This window comes from Scleropages formosus, chromosome 4 (genome assembly GCF_900964775.1).
Source record: "Scleropages formosus chromosome 4, fSclFor1.1, whole genome shotgun sequence".
NCBI lineage: Eukaryota > Metazoa > Chordata > Actinopteri > Osteoglossiformes > Osteoglossidae > Scleropages > Scleropages formosus.
Genome location: NC_041809.1, coordinates 31,392,063 through 31,413,378, shown reverse-complemented (window position 1 = coordinate 31,413,378; position 21,316 = coordinate 31,392,063). Strand labels below are relative to the sequence as shown.

General features: G+C 40.7%; 2 protein-coding genes across 5 annotated transcripts in view; one reads left to right on the top strand and one right to left on the bottom strand.

Moving 5' to 3' along the window:
• Nucleotides 1–1,792: 1,792 nt before the first annotated feature.
• Nucleotides 1,793–5,910, bottom strand: LOC108934172 (insulinoma-associated protein 1a-like). Its single transcript, XM_018751702.1, has 4 exons — nt 4,615–5,910; nt 2,720–2,791; nt 2,049–2,176; nt 1,793–1,946 (listed from the first exon to the last, which is right to left on the bottom strand). The coding sequence occupies exons 1-4, from the start codon at nt 5,908–5,910 to the stop codon at nt 1,793–1,795; spliced, it is 1,650 nt and encodes a 549-aa protein (XP_018607218.1).
• Nucleotides 5,911–8,247: 2,337 nt separating this feature from the next.
• Nucleotides 8,248–21,316, top strand: part of sipa1 (signal-induced proliferation-associated 1) — a 40,168-nt gene continuing 27,099 nt past the window's right edge. For 3 of the 4 annotated variants that reach the window (XM_018752137.2, XM_018752139.2, XM_018752141.2), the window contains exons 1-2: nt 8,248–8,464; nt 9,677–9,793. The gene's annotated coding sequence lies outside the window, so the exon portion shown is untranslated. Of the gene's footprint in view, nt 8,465–9,676; nt 9,794–11,042; nt 11,308–21,316 lie in introns of those variants that run through there. The other variant, XM_018752138.2, reaches the window with a different exon arrangement.

Below are 21,316 nucleotides of genomic sequence, written 5' to 3'. Positions count from 1 at the left end.
GGACAAAGATGTTACATAAATAAAGGATGATGACAGCAATGACCATTTAGAAGGGAAACAAGTGTACTGAACTGCCCGAAGACCCCATCTTACTATATATGTATTTCTCAGACTCTGTTCTGAATTGGCTTAAATCCAGATAACATGTTATAGTTATCGAAATGTTTGTTTTGGTCACTAAAAATGTATATTTCTGCAGCAATAGTTCAGTTTTCCTTGATTGCCCTGATATAAGTTATGAAACCTTTACAAAGTAATGTAATATTTGGAAGTGAAACTTCCATTGTAGACATTTCCCAGGGCTGCAATAATCATTTTTGTTGTAATAATAATAATAATAATAATAATAAGAAGAAGAAGAAGAAGAAGAAGAAGAATGTAAATTTAACATACAGCTGATATTAATTTACATTAATTTTGTCACCATTTGTCAATGGAGTGTTAAATCTGAGGGCTTTGAGGAAAGGTCAAAGGGGAGGGCTGAGACAGGGGCAGCTGCTGTTCCATTGTGTGCTTTTAAAATAGTCAAAGGAAACAGCTTTCGGTCGTTAAATAATTATTCAAGTGTGTGTCTGCGGACATCATCCTCCTTGCCGCTGGTGAGTGTCACACACACGTGCCCCATTGTCTCGTGTGAGCCCCCCCACCTCACCCTCGCCCAACACTGACTGTGGACAGTTGGCTTGGGCTCCTTTGTTACTCAACCACCCCCAACTCTCTATTGCTCTAAAACCCCCCTGTACATTGTTGCACACTTACCACATGTCTTCCAATATCCCCATAAAGGGAAAGAAATCATCATCACATATCAGAAAATAGTCTAAAAGACAGAGTGTAATTTACACTGCCTTGTTCAAGGCAACGTACACTGTTATATGATCCTAAAAAATAATTTCACCCAGTTACACAGTTGGGTAATTTTTAATGGAGGAATTCCAAGAAAGTTCATTGAATTGTATTATATATATTATGTCATACACACAGGACAGCTGGTAGCCTAGTGGTTAGAGCTGCTGCCTTTGGACCCAAATGTTGCAGGTTTGATTACCACCTCCAGCTGTAGTACTCCTGAATAAAATACTGACTCTAAAATTTCTCCAGTAAAATTACCCAGCTGTATAAATGGGTAAATAATTGTAAGTTGCTCAGGGGGAAAAAAAGCAACAGCTAAATGAACAGATGTACTGAGCACAGGTGGCAGTATAGTCAAGAGAGGCTTTATTGTCATTTCAACCCTATACAACAATACACTGAGAAACACAACAATGTTCCTACAAGACCATGGTGCTACATAAAACACAGTTAGTGACACAGACTACATAAAGTGCAAGGCTTGGGCAAACAGTGCTGAACATTAGAACAGTTACTAAAACAAGACAATAATTACTAAGACAGGACAATAGTTCCAGCGTTAGTCCTAGGTTTTGAAGAGTCTGATGACCTGGGGGAAGAAACTTTTACGCAGTCTGGCCGTGAAAGCCCGAATGCTTTACTACCTTTTGCCAGACAGCAGGAGAGGGAAGAGTTTGTGTGAGGGGTGCGTGGGGTCTTCCGCAATGCTGGTGGCTTTGCGGATGCAGCGTGTGGTGTAAATGTCCATGATGGAGGGAAGAGAGACCCCGATGATCTTCTCAGCTGTCCTCACTATCCGCTGCAAGGTCTTGCAATCCGAAACGGTGCAATTACCAAACCAGGCAGTGATGCAGCTACTCAGGATGCTCTCGATAGTCCCTCTGTAGAATGTGGTGAGGATGGGGGGTGGGAGATGGGCCTTTCTCAACCTACGTAGAAATTAGAGAAGCTGCTGGGCTTTCTTGGCTATGGAGCTGGTCTTGAGGGACCAGGTGAAGTTCTCTGCCCGGTGAACACCAAGGAATTTGGTGGTCTTGACGATCTCCACGGAGGAGCTGTCGATGTTCGGCGGAGAGCGGTCGCTCCATGCTCTCCTGAACTCAACAACCATCTCTTTTGTTTTGCCCACATTCAGGGACAGGTTGTTGTCTCTGCACCAGTCCTTTCGCCGCTACACCTCCTCTCTGTAAGCTGACTCGTCATTCTTGCTGATGAGACCTACCACGGTCGTGTCATCAGTGAACTTGATGATGTGGTTCGAGCTGTGCATTGCTACACTGTCGTGAGTCAGCAGAGTGAATAGCAGTGGACTGAGCACGCAGCCCTGGGGGGGCCCCAGTGCTCAGTGTGGTGGTGTTGGAGATGCTGCTCCTGATCTGGACTGACTGAGGTCTCTGACTGAGGTATAGTAGCCAGAGTTACTGCTGTTGGATCCAACGGTTGTAGGTTTGAGCCCCACCTCTGCCTGTAGTAACCTTGAGCAAAGTACTTACCCTAAATTGCTCTAGTAGAGTTACCCAGCTGTATAAATGACTGTAACCTTAACATTGTAATTTGTTTGGAGAAAAGTGTCAGTTAAATGAATAAATGTAAATATTGGTCAGTAACACAGTGAACTTCCTTTATGCCTAAAATCAAAAGCTTAACAGCTTTCTCTTGAGTAATAAAAGAGCAAGAACATGGGAAGTAGGGGAAAGTATTTCCCGAAACAAGGAAAAGTAAAAAAAAAAAATACGTACAGTATATAAAAAATGGAACGAAACAAAATCATTAGTGGTTAGTGATGTAACATGCCAGGCAGATTTGGAAGGTTTTCGGTGGCTCATGAGGGAGGAGTAGTTGTCTGAGCTGCCCAGACAGTATCCACCTTGACAGTGTACTGTGTCTCTGAGGTCATTTGCTGCTGATTCTTTATAAGTGCCACAGAATCCTCTAGAGCCTGAAAAGCAACAAGAGAACCAAAGGATGCACCAGCCTGTTATCCCTGCCCCCCCCCGGGATATGAAGCCAGCCCTTATGAATGAAAATTCTCCCCAGCTGGTGCTGCCAGGGGCAGTTGGAAGCCCATTGACCGGTCCCTTGAGCATCCCTACTGAAAGACTCCTCGGCCTGCAGCTGAGATTCTACCCCCAGAACATCTGTCACTGGAGCCCTGGCACTTGGTTCCTAAGGGCTGTGTGGCTTTTGGTGCCGTGCCTTCAGCCCCTATTCTCCGGGGCGGCCCAACCGTCCATCCTGAAAATTCCCCTGGGCCCTGTGACAAATGGGGCCCTCGGTTTGAACTGTATGTGCCTTTCTGTCTTCGCGTGTCCTGCTATGCATATACTAACTGCTTGTAAATCCAGGTGTTCCGATTCTGTCCCATTTTATATTGGGCACCACTGAAACCAACAAGTGCCCCACCTTTGTATTATTGGTCCAATTTATTTATTTTTTTTGCATAAATCTTGGCATAATACTTCTCAGTTTTTTTAAATAGTAGTCTTACCAGGAACATTTTGTAAATACTTGGGAATGAGCACAACACATTTTTGATGCCCCTTAAATTCAGTCTTTGTCCAAAACACTTGACTTACACTGAGCATTAAAGCACTTTTTCCCACAATCTGGCACTCTGTTGAGACCAAGCAATGCATGCATCCATCCATCTATCCATCCATCCATCCATCCATCCATCCATCCATCCATCCATCCATCCATCTCATTTTAAAAAACACCCTCAATTTAATTAGCATGATAGCGACATATATTTACAGCAATATTTTTTTCTACTGACTTTTTCTCATGTTGTAATGTTTTGTGGAAAAAGATTCTTCTCACAACTGAATTCTCTGATTAGGTCAAATAACAGAATGTTTAAACAGCTCACAAGGTGAACATAGTCAGTTGTCAGCAGCAACCCTTTTGCATCCTTGTTGAGCGAGAGGATGACCAGTCTCACCTTCGTCCCCAACCGCAGTGATTAAATTGAACACAGTCAAGTTTAATGAGGCTCCCAGCTGGTGGCCCCAACCGTTGGAGGGAGGGGGGACCCAGACAGAAAGAGCCTGACCCCAGTCTGCAGTTAACTAACCTCTCCCTCAAAATGACAGCAAGCCATCTCTCTTAAACAGACAGATGATGACACTGAACTGGAGTTGTTACCAGAAGGCTGCAAAACTAAAATCTTTAAATGTTTTGAGTTCTTAGTACATCTACATTTATTCATTTACCAGATACTTTTCTCCAAAGCGACTTCCAACGATCTCTATGTATATAGAGCTATCAACCAACACACCTTATTCACCACGGTGACTTACACTGCTAGATAGACTACTTACACTGGGTCACTCATCCATACATCAGTGGAACACACACACTCTCTCTGTCACTCACAGACTATGGGGGAACCCAAACAGCATGTCTTTGGACTTAGTAGTAATATTTATTAGACAATAAACACGTGGATTGAAAAAATAGGTTCATTGCTATAGATTTTACACATTTGAGTAAAACTATTACGAAACATCATTACAGACAATTTTGTTTTGAACAAGCAAGCAATTTTAGGTACTTTTTCCTGACAAAGCAGTATTTCGACTTCATATCATAAAAGCAATAATAACCATCCTCTCCTGTTTAGTAAAGCAAAGTAATATTAAGAAAAGCTCAGAAATTAATAGTTTTTTGTTTGTAAATTTTTGTCACACCAGATGTGTAAAAGAAAAATATAGATTGCAGGTGAGAATAGTGGACAATGGCCTTTTCTGGCATATTTCAAACCCTTTGGGGCAAAAATGTTATTCCTTTTGTTTCTGTTGGGTGACACTTGCTTATATGTCTCATCAGCCCAGGAGAGGAGAAAAACGAATCCCCGCAATATCTACACAGACACATTTCAGTATTATCTGAGATCGAAACTTGGGATGACTCCCATCTCAGATTGAAAGGACCCGGTGAGTTTGGAGAACCATGTTTTGGGATGTTGCAGTTTGGTCTTGCCTTATTTTCCACAGCAGAAGGTTGATTCTGTTGTGACCCTGCTGCATTTCTGTTGTGCAGTGCAAGGTGTTTGCGGAGGTATGACCGTCGTCGGAATTTCTTACCACAAAATCGACAGTTAAAAGTTATTTCCTCCACAGACGGAGGATCCATTTGCTTTGAAGGTGGTGCAGTGCCATTTCGGATATTGACTGGAAGCATACTGGGTTCTGTCTTCTTGCCCCTCTGCGAGACTGTGTCAGGCAGTACCTCCTTTGGTTTGTGCCAACGCCGGTGGGAAGCCAAGTTAGCTGGGCAGTTGAAGACTTTGTCACATTCAGCACAGCGGTACTCTACTCGTGCTATGCGGGAGCATTGGTGCTGTGCCAGGGTCAATGGATCTGAGTATCTCTCCTTGCAGAGCTGACAAATGAACTCCCCAAGCATGCTGCTCTTTGGTTGCTGCTTGCTATCTTCCAATAGATCCTCCTCTTTAACCTGCAACCTTAAGATGGTCTCTGGGGCCACTTTGTCCCAACAGTTCAGCAGCTTCCCACTTGGAAGAACACCTGAAAGCTTCTGCCTATTAGGATTCACCAGCTTGGCCTCAACATTCAGTAAAGTTGGTTGCTTGACCGGAGAAAGTGCTGGAGCACTGCCCTGGGAGCCCAGTTTGGCGGTCATCTCGGCAGAAGACTTTGAAAACTTTGCTGGTGATTTGGAAATGTTGAAGTTGCCAAGGTGTGGCTCTGAGAAAGATTCTGCTTGAAATAGGAAGCTGGACTTGAGTGTCCTATCAAAACAGTTTGCCAGAAGGTGCTTCTGCAGGTGTTCCTGGCTGACAGCTGGAGTTAGGCTAACAGAAGAGGTGTGGAAATCTTTGGAAATCTCCTGTATCGGACTTTGGATATTCTCAAGTTGTCTGTTACACACCAAGGGCTGGGTGGCTGCCGGTTTCTTTATTTTCTCCATACAACAGGATGCGTAGGAGGCCGAGCCAAGCGGCAGGGATGTTTCCCCCAAAGAGTCTTCTTCCCGTATCCTGTAGGAGACTGGACCAGTCCTTTTGTTTCGCTTTACCAGAAATCCCCTTGGCATTGTTGGTATTACAGACTAAAAAATTCCCCAAATAATATCAATCAGCAGAGCTAAGTTCCTTTCACCTGCAAAAAATACTTCAAGTACTACGACCGAGAGCCAGAGAATAAGCCAACCCACTGTGTCCTGTGTGCTTTGCCTCACTTCCTTCGTGCTGAATGATCCTGTTCTGTCTGGTCTTTTTAAAGGCACCTAACGTCTATCGTGCGTCAGCAGGAACGCAGATGGCTGCTGCCCAATCCTCAACACCAGACCCTTGACAGCATGATGCAGTCAGAGTCTCTGAGGACTAGTGTGGCAGATGTCGGCCCTCAGCCTTGTCCTTGTGACCTCCCCCACCCTTTCCCTAACGCGTTTTCTCATCACTATGGAGATGGGAGATACTGCCACACGCCAATCTGCTACAGTTATTGTTCAGGCGACTCCTCTGGGACTTTGTTCAACGGACACACGTGCCGTATTCCCCTTCTTCATTCAACAGTGAGCAGAATGTGAGTTTACAAGTGCTGTGGAGGGAGGTTGGACAGAGGGCGATAAGGTTAAGAAGACCAGTAGAAAAGGAGTGAGGAGGACACCAGAGCAATTTTTTTTATAACAAAGAAATGCTGACAAATTACTTTCCCCATAGCTGCTTCATTTGTGCCACAAATCCTTCCACAGTCTCCACAAGCATCTATTTCCATTACCGGAACATGTCAAGGAACACGCTGACAAACTCTCTCAGTGTCACATCACATCTATCTGATGTCAGGTCCTTCATTTTGAGTACGAGGCAAAACATGTTTTATGAAAACAAACAGGAGAGCGTGAAAATTTGCACCCAACAGGTCCGTGGCACCTGCCTGACACTTTCTCACAAACAGCAAATTATGTTTATAGAAATGCAGTTTCTCTTTTCAGCAAAGATTTATCTACTTGTCATTTAATAAGTACTTTAAGCCTTGGCCCCATATGTTTACTAAACATTTCCATCTAAATTACTTTACATGTTCACTTAACTTTCATAACTCATAAACAGATGTCATCAGTTACATATACATCATGTTTGTTTATTGTATTATTCAACTTAACAGTTTTTTGCTGGACGTATAGCATTTGGTAATGCTAAAATTCATATTTTTGCAGAAAAAACTATTAACTAAAATATAATGAAGTAAAACAAATTTCCCACAAGTAAATGTAAAATATTGATGGCACACTTTAAACAAACAAACAAAACCTGTGCCTACTAGAACTGATTAAAACTTGTCTGTTTTACTTCAGAGAAGGGATCTTAACATGTACTTCTAGAGTTTCCATCCAGATGGGCAAATAGTGTGGAAGTTACATAAAAGCATCTTCTAAGTATATAAATAACGGAAATGTGCAAATGTTTATTTCAGCATAATGAAAGAAATAACTTACTTTACCACTATTTTGAAATTAATATTAAGTAAAGCTGTGTTAATAAATACTTATATTTCCATTAGGTTTCCATCACACTTTTCAGTTTTTTTTTTTTATATTTTCGGGTTTTTCTTTCCCCTTTTTGCTTTCCATAACTGCTTGTCCAAGTTGTATAACAACTGATAACTATTGCAACAACCGTGTCAGTTTTAATGATGATTAAATATAAAATAATGATAATATAATGATTTGGTATTTTGGTGATATTTTATATAATGGGCGCTGCTTTGCAGTTCGGGAAGGCATATAACGTTTAACATTATAATTAAAGGTTAATGTGTGTTTAATAAATTCGAGTTTGGGAACGGTTTTACAGGACGCATTATAAACGCATGCCGGCAAACACTGTATCCAGGGGCCCAAACACTGGGACATTACGTCACTCTTTGGTTGACTGTCCCTGACGGCAGACCGTAGCCCCGCCCACACGCTCCCAGAACCCCCGTTCCATTACATTTAGAACGGCCGCAAGACGGCGTCGTTGCCTTTTAAAATACATTGTTGTGTATGAGGCAAATTCAAACTGCAACACTCAACGTTTTTTGTCATTCTCGAATAAAGTAATGAAACTGGAGGCTTCAGTGGCACGTGGTGGTCATTTTTGCTGATGATGATGTGTGATTTTACGAAAGGGTCTTAGTGAAAATTCCAAAAAAGTCACGTTAAAGCAGCTGTTAATTGCAACACACCTACATTATGTCTTGTCGCCTTTCTAAATTACAGATTAACGTTGAGCAGCGTTTAAAAATGGCGGGTAACAGGTGAGGATGCACGCGCTGTTTGCGTGCGAGCGCGCGAAAGCCCCCCCGCAACCCACCATTGTGTGACGTCAAAACGGTTCTTTACAAAACGAACGCAAAAGTTAACAAGTGACCACAAGAACGTACGATTTCAGTCTGGCCTTGAAACTGTGTCTTAAAGTGTGATTTTCGTTTAGCCGCAGAAAAAAAGCATTTAGTTTCACGATAGCCATTACGAATAGTTCAATAATTGTACTGAAAATCGCTTCTGAGGCAAAAGTTGTCTTCGTGATGTCATCAATAGGTGTTTTTCACAGAAATATTTTTAATTATTTGGAAGATATGGAGTAGTAGCAGCAATCTGAAAGGTTTGTCAATACTACACCGCTCACCTTTGCGTTACTTATATAGTCGCTGGTGCTTGTAATTAAGTCAACAAAGAACTAGTCCTTGATATATACAGTAACAGTCCGAAAACTGCTTGCTTATACTCAAAACACCCGTTTTTAAATCAATATTATAAAATGTTTCACTGAATTATGTGTTAACATGAAAGCGTAAACCTTTGTGTGTTTGAAAAAAAGACCAAAATGCATTGTTGAAATTAATTAAGATGTAATGTACACTTCATTATTATCCTTTGTTTATGTGAAAACTTTGTCCAAGGCAGTGAACAATTAGGTAATGAACTGCAGTGTTTACACATTTGTACTGCAGGTTAATCTTACTGTATCATCAATTCAGGGTAAGTAACTCGCTCAAGGTACTACAGCAGGAGTAGGATTCAAACACGGACCTTCAAATTGTAAGGTGATGACCGTATACATAACACTTTGGCAGTGCCTTTTTGCCCTTTCTATCTCTAGATATTATTAGTCCATGCACTGTCAGCATATTGTTAATTTCCTACAAAATACGTCAAACATTTCATATGTGCTTTTCGTGTTCTTTTAGACAGTTAAATTGTAGTGAATGCCAAATACAATTCGCAAAGGGTACTTGTGTAAATAATTCTACGTAGGGCACCAGGTAGAGTAGCGGTTAAGGACGCAGATTTATAACCTGAAAGTTGTTATGATGAGTTTCAAAAGGTGCCTGCTGTAATACCCTTGAAAATTATTCTCCTTTTCTACGGAGGTGCAAGCAAAATATTAATCTGTGTAATTGGGTAAGATATGAAAAGTTGATGAAAATGTCGGCTAAGCAACATAATTATTATTTTCCTATTTTCCAGCAATTTTCATACAAAGTCAATAAAATAAAGACTGATAAAATGCCAACTGAGAAATTATGAGAAAATGAGCACTGCACTTCTGTCAGCCAGAACTGCAGCTTTGTAATAGGTGATATTATAGCGGAAGTTATCCATTATTTAAGGACTGTCACAGACACACATTGAAAGGGAAAACTGGAGACAGTTCCTTGCAACAGTGTCTTTGCGGATTCTCCGGGGACTTGCATGGAAATCTGAGAAAAAAGACGAGAATGGCTGTAGAGATGAAACAGTCGTTCATCTGCACAGCCTTTCGCATGTTTATGATCAATTGCTACAGAGCTCACAAGCTGTTTCTTTCTAAAAGATGCAGAGCCCCTCCCTCCTTAGAGGCTTCAGAAGACTGCCCTCCCAATAACCCCCCACCGTCAGCCGCTTGACCAGGATCAGTGACCCCACGCCTGGAACCATATGGCCAAGCGAGGTGAGGATGAAATGGGGCTCATTCAGCGATATGGGAAGAGAGACCGTCTCTGTGTCCAGATGCTCATTGCTAGCAGAGGAGAAGTTTGACCAGTACCCAGTATAAAGTTGACCTCATCACTCCCATTCATAACACCCAATTACCCTAAATACTGTGTTACTGTTTAATTGATTTTAAGCGAAGCCTGCACAATTACATTTTACTACATTATTGGCCATCACATATCTTAGAGAAAATTATTCCAGGTCTCTACTCCTTTCAAGAGTACAAAATTAAGGAAGCTTGACAGAAATGTTGCAACACGGGTATGTGTTTATATGGCCACACGCGCGACTATTTTTAATGACACATGCATATCATAAAATCTTTTCATTATATATAGTTTTACCTTATTGGTACCACACTCCTGTGTTATATTAAATATTCCAGTTCTGTTTTGAGTTAGGTCATTCAGTCAGACCAAAAGAAAATCCACTTGGATATAAAAGATCATTGATCTTAAGATTGTTACAGGATATAGGGGGATAATCTGGACGCAGCGCAATCCTTTGAGATAATTATTGAATGTAATAATACAACTCACTGATGTTTGTTTTTTTTTTTTTTTGTCTGGCACAGTAATTGTTTGTGCAAAATGCGGGACTTCGAGCCCACATGAAAGAATTTGGTGGCAGTGGTTTGGCGGCGTGTGGTTGACTTCTATGATAATGTATTTTAACTTGTGGTGCTGTGGAATATTAGCAGGTCAGACTGTTGGAGTGAACCATTAGTGCAGCTGATTTCCATGGGAATTCATTACAGGCATATGATTTATTTGACCACTAATGTCTGAGTGAGCTTCACTGACAAATTCAATGCAGCAGACAGAAAAAAAGACCCTTGCATGCGCTCAGACACACAATACACTAATGCACATTGTCACTGGTATCTTAATCTAGCTCCCCTAATCATCTGACCATCAGTCTAAAAAACAGATTAGCTTCAGAGAGAGAGAGAGAGAGCAAGAGAGAGAGAACATCCTGTCTGTGGCTGTCTCTGCTGCCCTCTGACTGGGCGGGGGGGATCAGGGATGTGGTGTGAGGAGGGGGGGTGGCTTTAAGCTGTGATGTGCATGGAATTGAATCAGCGAGACAGAGAGAGAGAGAGAGAGAGAGAGAGAGAGAGAGAGAGAGAGAGAGAGAGAGAGAGAGAGAGAGAGGCCAAGAGGGACGGAGAGGGAGGGAGGGAGAGAGAGAGGGAGAGAGAGAGAGAGAGAGGAAGGAGCAAGTCAGCCCGTCTCTTTTGACTGAGCAAATTGATGGGGGGAATAAGCTACCCTGCACACTAAGCCAGAGGGGCAAAGAAGACGGAAATAATCAAGGAGGTGTGGGGGGGAAGAGGAGGAAAAAAAACGACCACACAACACGACGGGATTGATGGAGAAAATGCCGTCGTCAGGAGAAGGGGGCAGGGAGGCTTTAGAGAGGATGGACTGAGATGACACACGATAAGCAGGACAAGGAGGAGACGCGGAGGTGAGGTTCGTCTTTGACTTGACCCACATTCAAATGGATCACACGAACTGGAGTCCCACTCCCATCGGTGACAGAGGCTTGATCGCCCCGTGTGCCCTGCCGAGATCCTTACACACACACGAACGTGCACAGCACACTGTCTGCACGTTGCACCATTTAAAAACAAGGACAGATACACGGTGCAGGAGATTATGCGAGTTCATTGAGAGAAATGTCATCTCTGTAACTGCTGTCATCAGCTCAGCGCTTTGCCACAGAAAGGAGAATGAGGTCTATGGTAGGTTTTTCTCTTTGCACCTTGCTTTTGTGTTTCCCCTCATTCGCTCATCGCACAGAAATGGTGTTATGACATTGACATGAAGCCACTGCAGCCCTTGCTGTCGGGTTTTCTGTGCTGCAGGACTTGGAGAGGGGGGCTAGAGGGAGGTGGGGGCTGGGGGGGTGGGACAAGAGAGAGAGAACGTTAGAGAGAGAGAAGGATGCATTCATTCACAGACGCAGGAGGTAAAGCGAATGGGGGTTTTTTTCTCATAGGAAAAAGCCCGGTGGTTATTGTGCGCTTTCGAATTGAGCTAGGGGGACTGGTCTTGCTGTACTGATGTGAGGGATATGTAGAGACAAAAAGGGATGGAGTGGAGGCCGTGGGATGGTGGTGTTGTTTTCAAGGTGGCTGCGGATAGGAGGGAGTGTGAGCAAACGTTTGGGGGGGTTATTCATAAAGGGTAGCAGCTGAAGGAGAAGATGCAGGAATGGGGGACACTAAATTCTCTTTCAGATCATGTTTCGTATTCATCGCTGCTGTAAGTACACATGGATGTTTGAATGGGCTGTGTGACATATGCAAGCACACTACTCTTTTGTCCCTGGCTCTATGCACAACAGTGTTTGTGTCCAGATGTGACAGCAAAGATCAGCACTTACGTTCGGGTCATTTTGTTTTATCCCGCCATAGGTCAATCCGAGGACTTGGAATGTGCAATAGCTTTGCTTGTGGATAGATAAAGGGCTGTGTATGAAAGAATGAAGGTATGTATGCAGACATACACACACTTGTGTTTGTGTGTAGTGGTACGCATGAAATTGCAGAGGTGCTTTGCTCATTTGCGCAGACATGCATCATGGAAAGAAGAAAAAATCTGGGTCCTTCAGTCTGCTCGAAGCAGCTGATTGGCTGGCCAGAGAGTTGGAAACAGGACAGAGCCTTGCACACGTGCTCAGGTGATGCTTTGTTCGGGGTCCTCATGTGCACTACTCTCAAGCAGTGTATGCGGTGTCAGCGACTTGCAAAATGTGCAACACGAACCTCAAACATTGCTTTGACAGTTGGAGAATCAGTGCAGAAAGAGATTCATTTTGATTTCAGGTGTTTGATTTCGGTATGGGTTACAGAACAGAAGGGACCTTGACAACAAGTTATTTTGGTGGAATGAAGAACAGTTGGGGTTCTGTTGTCATCATTGCTGCATATGTGGCAAGGTTCATGTGAAATAATGGCGCAAGTTTTCCTGTGTCAGGTGGAGTTGTAAATTATTTTATTGCAAATAATGACTTTTTTGTGCAGAATTAATTCACAGTTCAGACCAATATGCCTGTCAGGTGAATTTTCAATCAATTTTTATTTTGCGTGGTGACTTTTTGCAAATTGCCTGCAGTAAAAGTGCTGTACTGTTTCAACTGCAGTAAAAATTCAGCTGTGATTTTCAATCTGCTTCTCATTGTGACACAAAATTGCTAGCATTGTGTAATTTATTGAAATATTTATTTTCAAGGCAGAAATATTCTTTACAGTCACAAGCCTTGACTTTCATATTTGTAATAATTTACGCATGCTCTTAATGTTTTTTTTAAATCATTTATACGTCATTTTATCAGGTTATTACTCATTTCAGATGTCTATTAATGGGACATTCTGTATGTAAAATCTTTAAAGACTGTGGTACAGTCAGAAACTTGAAAGATGTAGCACTGCCTTGTTGGTGAAAGTGGCTTTGAAAAACCCAGCTCTGAGTCACCTGCCCTGGTGGGTGAGCACCATGGCCCCAGTTATTATTGAAATACCTTACATTCCTGGGTCACCGTTTGTCTCTGTGTGTTTCTTGTTCACTGTGGTTGAGTTGGAAACATGGCTTTGACTGAAGTAGGCCAGAGGGTCCCTTTTTAAATTTGACCAACATGTGATCAGAAGATCCTTCTATACCTGCCATCAAATAAGATAAGCATCATGTTCTGTGAATGGAAGGCACCCGCGTAATGCAGTCAGTCAACGGTAATTTTGAGCTAAATCCATTCCATTCAAATATCCCCATTCTTACTTTGGTGAGCCTTGCTGTATTTCTGAAAACTGTTTTTCTAAAGAATCAATAACAACCTCTATTACTGAATACCATTATATTATACTGTACTGCACAAACCAAATGGAAAATCCTTATATTTATTCTCTGCATTTACTTACATGGCGGAAGTCAATTTCGAAGGCAGCAATGCACACACTTAGATATTTCACATCTTTTATTAAACAATACACATGTTTTGCTTTTTTGACAGAAGCAAGTGAGGTTAAGTTTAGGGCCTGCCTGGTAAAATGGTGTTCTGTTGTTCACACTCAGCTGTAGGGCCCATGTAACAATCATTACCAAACTCCCATTCTGTACACAAAACATTTTTTCTTTTCAGGTACGTGTGCACATTGATTTAAACGCAGGACACAAGCACAAAAATGAACTAGTCTAGATTGAGCCCACCATTTTCATTTCCCAGGTTTCTTTCATTGCTGTTGGACCAGAGATGAGTTGCAGAAAACAGAGCTGTGAATAACCCTCCATGCTGAAACCTTTATTAATCTCTCTTTGCCCCTTGTTCCTCATCCTGCGGTTCCCATTTTTTCGAGCCCTGCAATCCTCATTTCCAGAGGTTTGTAATGACATAAGGTGCACCTTATCTGAAAAAAACCGTAGCCGGAGAATCCATTTTAACTCATTTTTCAGATGTGAAAAATTCAGTTTGGGCTCACTTGAAACTTAATGCAGATGTTGTCAAAACCCATCAAAGAATTTAGCCATCACATTTCACTTTAGCAGTATAGCCAATACTTTTTTATTTTTACTCATTTTCTCATTTCAACCATGACAAGCTTATATTGGATAGCTCATACTGGATGGATAAGTTTTTCTTCACGTCATTCAGAAGAGTGCATTTCACTGGGAATTCTGTTCCCATATATAAGGGAAACAAATTATGAAACTTTAGTCAAACCCAAAGCAGCCCAATTCAGCAATTTTATTTTTTAGGTAGAATTCCAGATTTGCAGTATGTGGATTACTGTATATTTCAAAAGAATGCTTCCCCTGCAAAAATGATCTCTTCCATGAGCCCTAATTTTCATGTTAGCCAACCTTCAGATTATCCAGTATCCTCTATGATGTTCATTTATTCATTAGTTCTTGGGACGCTTTTATGCAAGACTAAGTACAATGTTAGATTGCAATGCGTAAGTGCACTTTCAAATAATGCAACATACAGTTTTACCAATTTATATAACAAGGTATTATTCTGGAGCAATTCAGGTCAAGCATTTTTCAGTTGCAAAAAGACCTCCACCTGAGACTTGAACTAACCACATTTACATTAGAAGTGTTTAAGTGGTATTATTTGCACTGCTTGTCGCAAATTTCATAAGCAGTTTAGCAGTATATGGTACAACGGTGTAACACGTTGTCTAGTTCATAGTAAATTTTACTTTGGATGAGGAAAAATCTGCTAATTCCTTTGCTGCAGCGTTAAAATTGAACATGTGAACTAGCTATAACCCATTGTAATTTTCATAGTAAGAACAGTATAATTAGAGGTAAAACTAAATTTTGTGACACAGTATTAGAACATGTGCTACAGATGCCTCGCAGCTCCTGAGCGGTTTGCACGTGTTGGCATAAGTTTCCTTTAGGTGCTCCAGTTTCCTCTCACACTTAAAAGATGTGTTTGAGGTAAACTGGATTGGCACCCACTAAGGGTGTATCCAGGATTGCTCCCTATACTTCCAGGATAGACTTCGGAGCACTGCAGCCCTGTATCTGTCCAGCAATTGCTGGTAACAGATGCATGAAATTTTAAGACAAAGGGGAATCTCATTTTGGCAAGGTCTCATGGTTCTTCTCTGGATGAAATCTTACATTTATGCATATTAAACCTGCTTTAGGTAATCCAAGTCCTGCTGATCTTGAAAATGTGTATATATGAATCCTAAATAAAGCCATCAGCACTAGAGGTATAATCAACAGCAGAGGAAAGCTGTCTAAACTTGGAAAAAATTGCGACCGCAGTGCCACTTTCTAACTCGTAAGTGATGGGAGATCAAAATGGCTAAAAATACCATGCAGAAAGTAGCTGTCAGTGTACTCGTACTGCTCAAAGAGAAGTTTTTCAGAAGCTGCATGCCTAGTGGTGGCAGCAGCATTAGAGCACTAATGTGAGCTGGCGAGAACGCCCAGATGAAACACGAGCATGTCATCATTCTCTTCCTCCTCCTCGGAATAAAGGCTGAAGTCACTTGTAGGTGTGCTCCGAGTTTGCCGCAGTCGATGCTTCAGACGAACCAGCTGTTAGGTGAGAGGAGTCGAGAGCTTTGCATGCGTCAGCCTTCCTGCCTCACTGCCACGATTACTACTCTAGTGAGAGGTGTCTGCCATTCCCCCAGTGTCCCCTTGATACCGTAAATTGTGGTGACAGGTAGTCATATTGTTTACAATTCACTGCGTTCAGAACTTAAAGATTTTGTTCATTTGTCTGTGTTGCTGTCAACCATATTTAAGACTCCAACCAGTTTTCACCACCCAGCTCTTATGTTGATAAGTTGCAAACATCACTGCAACATATTTTACTAATCCAGAGAGAGATTACAGCAGGCACGGTAGTTACTTTTACACTGTTATTTTCTGGAGAAATTGTACTTTTCACAATAGTTTTTGGCATCAGTGCTTTTTACTTAAGTTCTTCTCTTAAAAAAATATACCTTTAGTCATTCCTTTGTGATATCCTGTTATTCAGATTTTCTCACATTTTGTCAACCTTATCTCCTTAAAAATAATTTTACTGCAAATTGTTAGTGACACCTCCTCATTGTCAGCTGATGTATCATGTGGATTTCAGTGGCTACAGTCAGTTATCAGTCACAGATTTCCTTTACTGTGAGACCAGAGATCAGAGGAATCATGGAATTTCTCACTGCCTTGATTGACAGCATAGTTGGTTCGCTGGCAGAGGAAGTGAATTTTGAGGGGAAAAAAATTGATGTTTAATTGTGTTTAACAAATGAACAAGTCTTCTCCACACTGAGAATTTAATGTTATAAAAATTAAGCAGGTCTGTATTTTTGAAAAGAGTAGATTAAGGATAATGAACTGTACTAACACTGGTAACATTGTGCATATTCCTTACATGTATAATCAAAGGTCTGAAAAGAACTAAACATTGTTACAGCTCTAAACCATAAATCATTTTATTTCTATAAATACACAGAAATTATTATTAGTCTGGAGTGTTAAGGGGTGCTTATAACTGCTGCTGGAGATTTTCTAAACATCTAGTTGTAGAAATAAAATGCTTCTAAGTACTTCTGGGTACGAGAGCTTTTTAGCCTGTTCTTGGCAGATCTTTGCATTGCAGAAACATTGCAAAGTTTTAAACAAACTGTTTAATACAGATTCAGAGTTTCAAAGAGATAAACAGGACATGTTGCACATGGCTGAGATCTCCACTATTAATTTAGCCACCAGCTGGGAAGCACATTCTAAAAATATGAAAATCTGGTATACTGTTAACACATGAACATTCGCGCATGCATAATTCTAGTACAAAACCAGCAAGTCCATTGCTCAGGTTTGCAGGTGCAGCTTTCAGTCCACTCAGTCAAAATTTAACTGACCAACTGGCAAAAGATCAGCTCCTCCCAGTTGCCATTCCTGCAATGCCCTGCTGTATAAATCTGTAAACATTTGGAAATTGCTTTGGATGAAGTTCTCAGCTAAATGGCAATGAAGTGAAATAACTGTTCATTTGAGGCAGTTGATAACATAGTGAGTATACCTGTTTTATCAGTTTTATTTATTATTAAATAAAATACTCATCCAGTCAGCCCAACTGAAAGCATTTAATTTTATTGGTACATCTTATGTCATTTATTGAAAAGAATTTAGACTTACTTTCTCCCATGTGTTAAAACTGTATTTTTAATGTGTTGACATTGCTTGTGGTTCATAAAAAAATGTAATATGCACCATACTAGTTCCACACCACAACTATAATATATAGTGAGTACTGTATATTGTATTAGTATTCAGTACCCTTTTCTGGAAAAAAATCAGCCTTATAACTATAGCAATGATGACATCATCTCAGCATACTTGTGCTCTGACTGGTTCTGCTACATTCATGAAAAAAATACATGCACCAGTGCACTGAGCATAACTGAGAATTGTTTTGAGCCACTGTATGGTGTATGGAGTAACTGTATGTTCTGCAGTTACCCCATTGTAATACAATCACACTGGAGCCCATATGCCAAAGGGGGGGGTGGGGGGTGAGCAGTACTAGTAAACCCTGACTCTGTGACTGTTCATGTAGAATTTTGTCTTTTTATTGATGTTTTCCAGTAGTCCTATAGCAGACTGATAACAAATACAACTTCCAGGATTATTTACTACCTGACAAGTTTGTATTTCTGCAGACTTAAAACGCATGAAATAGGTGAGTTTCTTACCTAGTTCAGAGAGAAAGTTTGGATTTACAACCAGCTATTAACCCAAGAAAAACCATGCACACAGCTGAATAGAAGGCAAAGCTATGAAAAGGCTATTCAGTGAAAATGATTGTCTCCTCTTAATAAACTGTTAAGCTTAATAGAAACACTGCCTTTGCAAATGTTTATGACAAAACAAAAATACCGGATATGAAGAACAATGCCACTATACAGTATATCTGTGATTTGCAATCTGAAAAAGTGCAGTAAAAACACAAAAAATGTGATGGGGCAACTGGTAGTATAATAAAGAAATTATATAATATTATATAATTATATTATAAATAATAAAAATCACAAAGAAATACGGGGACAGTTGGTAGCGTAGTGGTTAGAGCTCCTCGCGTTGGATGGAAAGGTTGCTGGGTTGATCACCACTTCTGGCTGTAGTACCCTTTAACAAGGTACTTGCCCTAAATTGCTCCAGTAAAATTACCCATTTGTCTAAATGGGTAAATAACTGTAAGTCGCTTTAGAGAAAAGCATCAGCTAAATGAATAAATGTAATATTGCAACATTATGGGAATTTATGACTAACTTACACCTGGTAAGGATTACTGAAACAAAGAAATATCTTTAAATAAAACAACCTAGAACTAGTAAATGGTCTGTACTCTGATAACTAACTCATTTGCTAAATCCAAAACAGCAAAACTGTGAACACAACAGTGATCAAAAATACCACAGTGCCAGTCTGATTGTTAGTTTTGTGTAAGGTATCTTGTATGGTAAATGGGAATGTCGACAATCCCGAAGAATCATTGTGCAGCAACATGGAAGCCATGTGGCCAGCGTTGTAAACTGGGTGTGACTAGTGGTGTGGATAGGAAATTGAGATGCAGTGTGGATGTGATATAGCCAGCAATGCAGATAGCGATCGAGCAGAATCCTGGACAGGATATGTCCAGCAGCACGAATAGGAGATAACCAGTAATGTGGATCAGATTTGTGTAACAGTGTGGATGAGAAATATGTGGTAGTGTGTTGGCTACAAATCAGTAACAATGTAGATGTTATATTGGCGAGCAATGCAGATGTGATAGAAATAGCAACACATCTGAAGTACAGTCAGCAGTGCAGTGTTGTGGATGGGATATGCCCAGCAGTGAAGATGGGAAATTTACAGCCGTGTGATAGATGGGATAACTGCTATTATGGATAGGAGACGAACTGCAGAGTGAATACAACATGACAGAATAGACCAGATGTAGCTGACAGTGCAGATGGGAGATGTGCAGTGATGTGGTCAGATACATCCACCAGCGTGGTCAGGAAGTATACAGTAACGCGAATGAGATATATAAAGCAGTGTGAATGGAAGATGAACTGTCTGGATGGTCAGTGGTGTGAAGACCCGATGAGCAGGAGCAGTAGTGTGCATGGAGTATAACAAACTGTTGATGGCCGGCAGCTTGGAGACTAAATGAACCGCCAAGTGGATTAGAGATGAGAAATGCCATTGTTGTCTCTTTTCACCAGAGAGTTCAGCACTGCATAATGTATTGTGCTACAGCTGATACTTATCAGGTTTTTGAGCAACAGCTTTTATTTATCTAACTACAACATTCCCCTTACACATGTTTATTTTCCTAGCATTAATGACTCTTGGTAGTTTCTGATTACTGCGCTGGACTGGCCTTGGAAGAGTGGTTTGTACTGAACTGTTAAGTTAGTAAAAGAAAATGTGATTCTGGCATTTTCCGAGCTCTTTTTGATTTAAACTCACCCCAATCAATATACCCCTCTCTAGAAAGATGGTAAATGATAAATGACAGCACTGGTCCTCTCTGTTCAATAATGTAATTGGGGATGATTTATCATGTCATTGGGAGTAGCCATACGATTTCATGTCGCTTCTCTGATAGCACTGCAAACAGAATGCGGTGACTATAAATTACTTTCTGTGGCTTACCTTGGGAAGATGAAGACTATGCCCACAATGAAATGCATATGTAAATATAATTAGGTGTCTGGAAGCTTCTGGCTCAGTGCAAAATTCAGTACGCTTTGCCCTTCGTGTTCACATATTATGGTTTGTTCCTGGAAAATTTTTAAAAATTATGAAAGTTTAATTTAAATTTAAATTATTTAATTCTTTCATCTGAACCAATTCATAAAGCATTTTTGAATCTCACACACACAGTAACAGAACCAAACATAGGCCTGTGTATCAGCTCACCCTGCACCGTAGGCTTTTTTCCTTATATTTTCCCTGTGCACAAATGCTAAAACTCTTACAGCATATTTTTTATTTTTAAATAAAAATAAATTATAAACTGGGACATATCTTTAATATTCTCTAATAGTAATATTACTCATTTTATAGATAAAAATGCAAACAAAGTGGCCAGATGCTGTTGAAAGTTGCACATGTTTATGTTAGTAATTGGTCAGCATCAGGTAAGAGGTTGTGGAGATTATATAAAATTTATTTTCAATAAATTTACATTGGGCTTAATTCAATTCAAATTAGGCTCAATGTTATTTCAAATTAGTAAGGGTAATATAAAAAAAAAACAGTGGCACCATTCGCATTGCACACTTCCTCTCTCCCTATCTTTTAGAATTAGGTTCTTAACAGCAAAAATACTATTAAAACTGTTACTGAATAATACTGCTATAATACTAAATGCTACATAAGACAAAAGGTTTATTATATTGGAATAAATAAGTAAATGTAATGTAATGAATTTATGTCAACATTATTAAACTTTCATTGTGACATAATGGTTGGATTTACAAGCAAATCGAGTTCTAAGGCTCCTGGTCAAAAGTGTGTTTGTAAGCCGAGGAGCCAGAGAACAGGTAGCATTACATGTACGATTACATTTCGTTACTTATAGGTAACATTAAATTATTCCCATTTTTAAAGCAGGATATGCTCTTTAGTTTTCAGACATTGCTCGAGGGGTATATTAGATTGGCCCAGCTGCGCTCTAAACCTGTAACCTTGCAGTCACAAACCAGTTCCTGAAACCATCTGCAACCAGCCTGTTCCAGGTCTCCAGGCCACTTGCTGAAGGCTCAGTCACAAACAAAAGGACAGAAGAATGAGCACTGCCCCTTTGGCCTGGTTTTCCTTTCAGCCCCAGCACCGCTGCGACGTACAGACGGACATTGGTACTGCGTTCACAGTCAAGCTTCTCAGTCAAAAAAACAGATGCATGCAGAATCCCATCCCTTGGGGGGGTGTGTCACAGATTTTCCTTCCCTTCTGGG

Coding starts and splice junctions, on each gene's coding strand:
- LOC108934172 (XM_018751702.1), bottom strand. CDS start 5,910: ATGCCAAGGGGATTTCTGGTAAAGCGAAACAAAAGGACTGGTCCAGTC. Junction 2,792..4,614: donor TAACATTTTTGCCCCAAAGG/GTTTGAAATATG, acceptor GTTGCTTTTCAG/GCTCTAGAGGATTCTGTGGC. Junction 2,177..2,719: donor AGACACAGTACACTGTCAAG/GTGGATACTGTC, acceptor GGGCCCCCCCAG/GGCTGCGTGCTCAGTCCACT.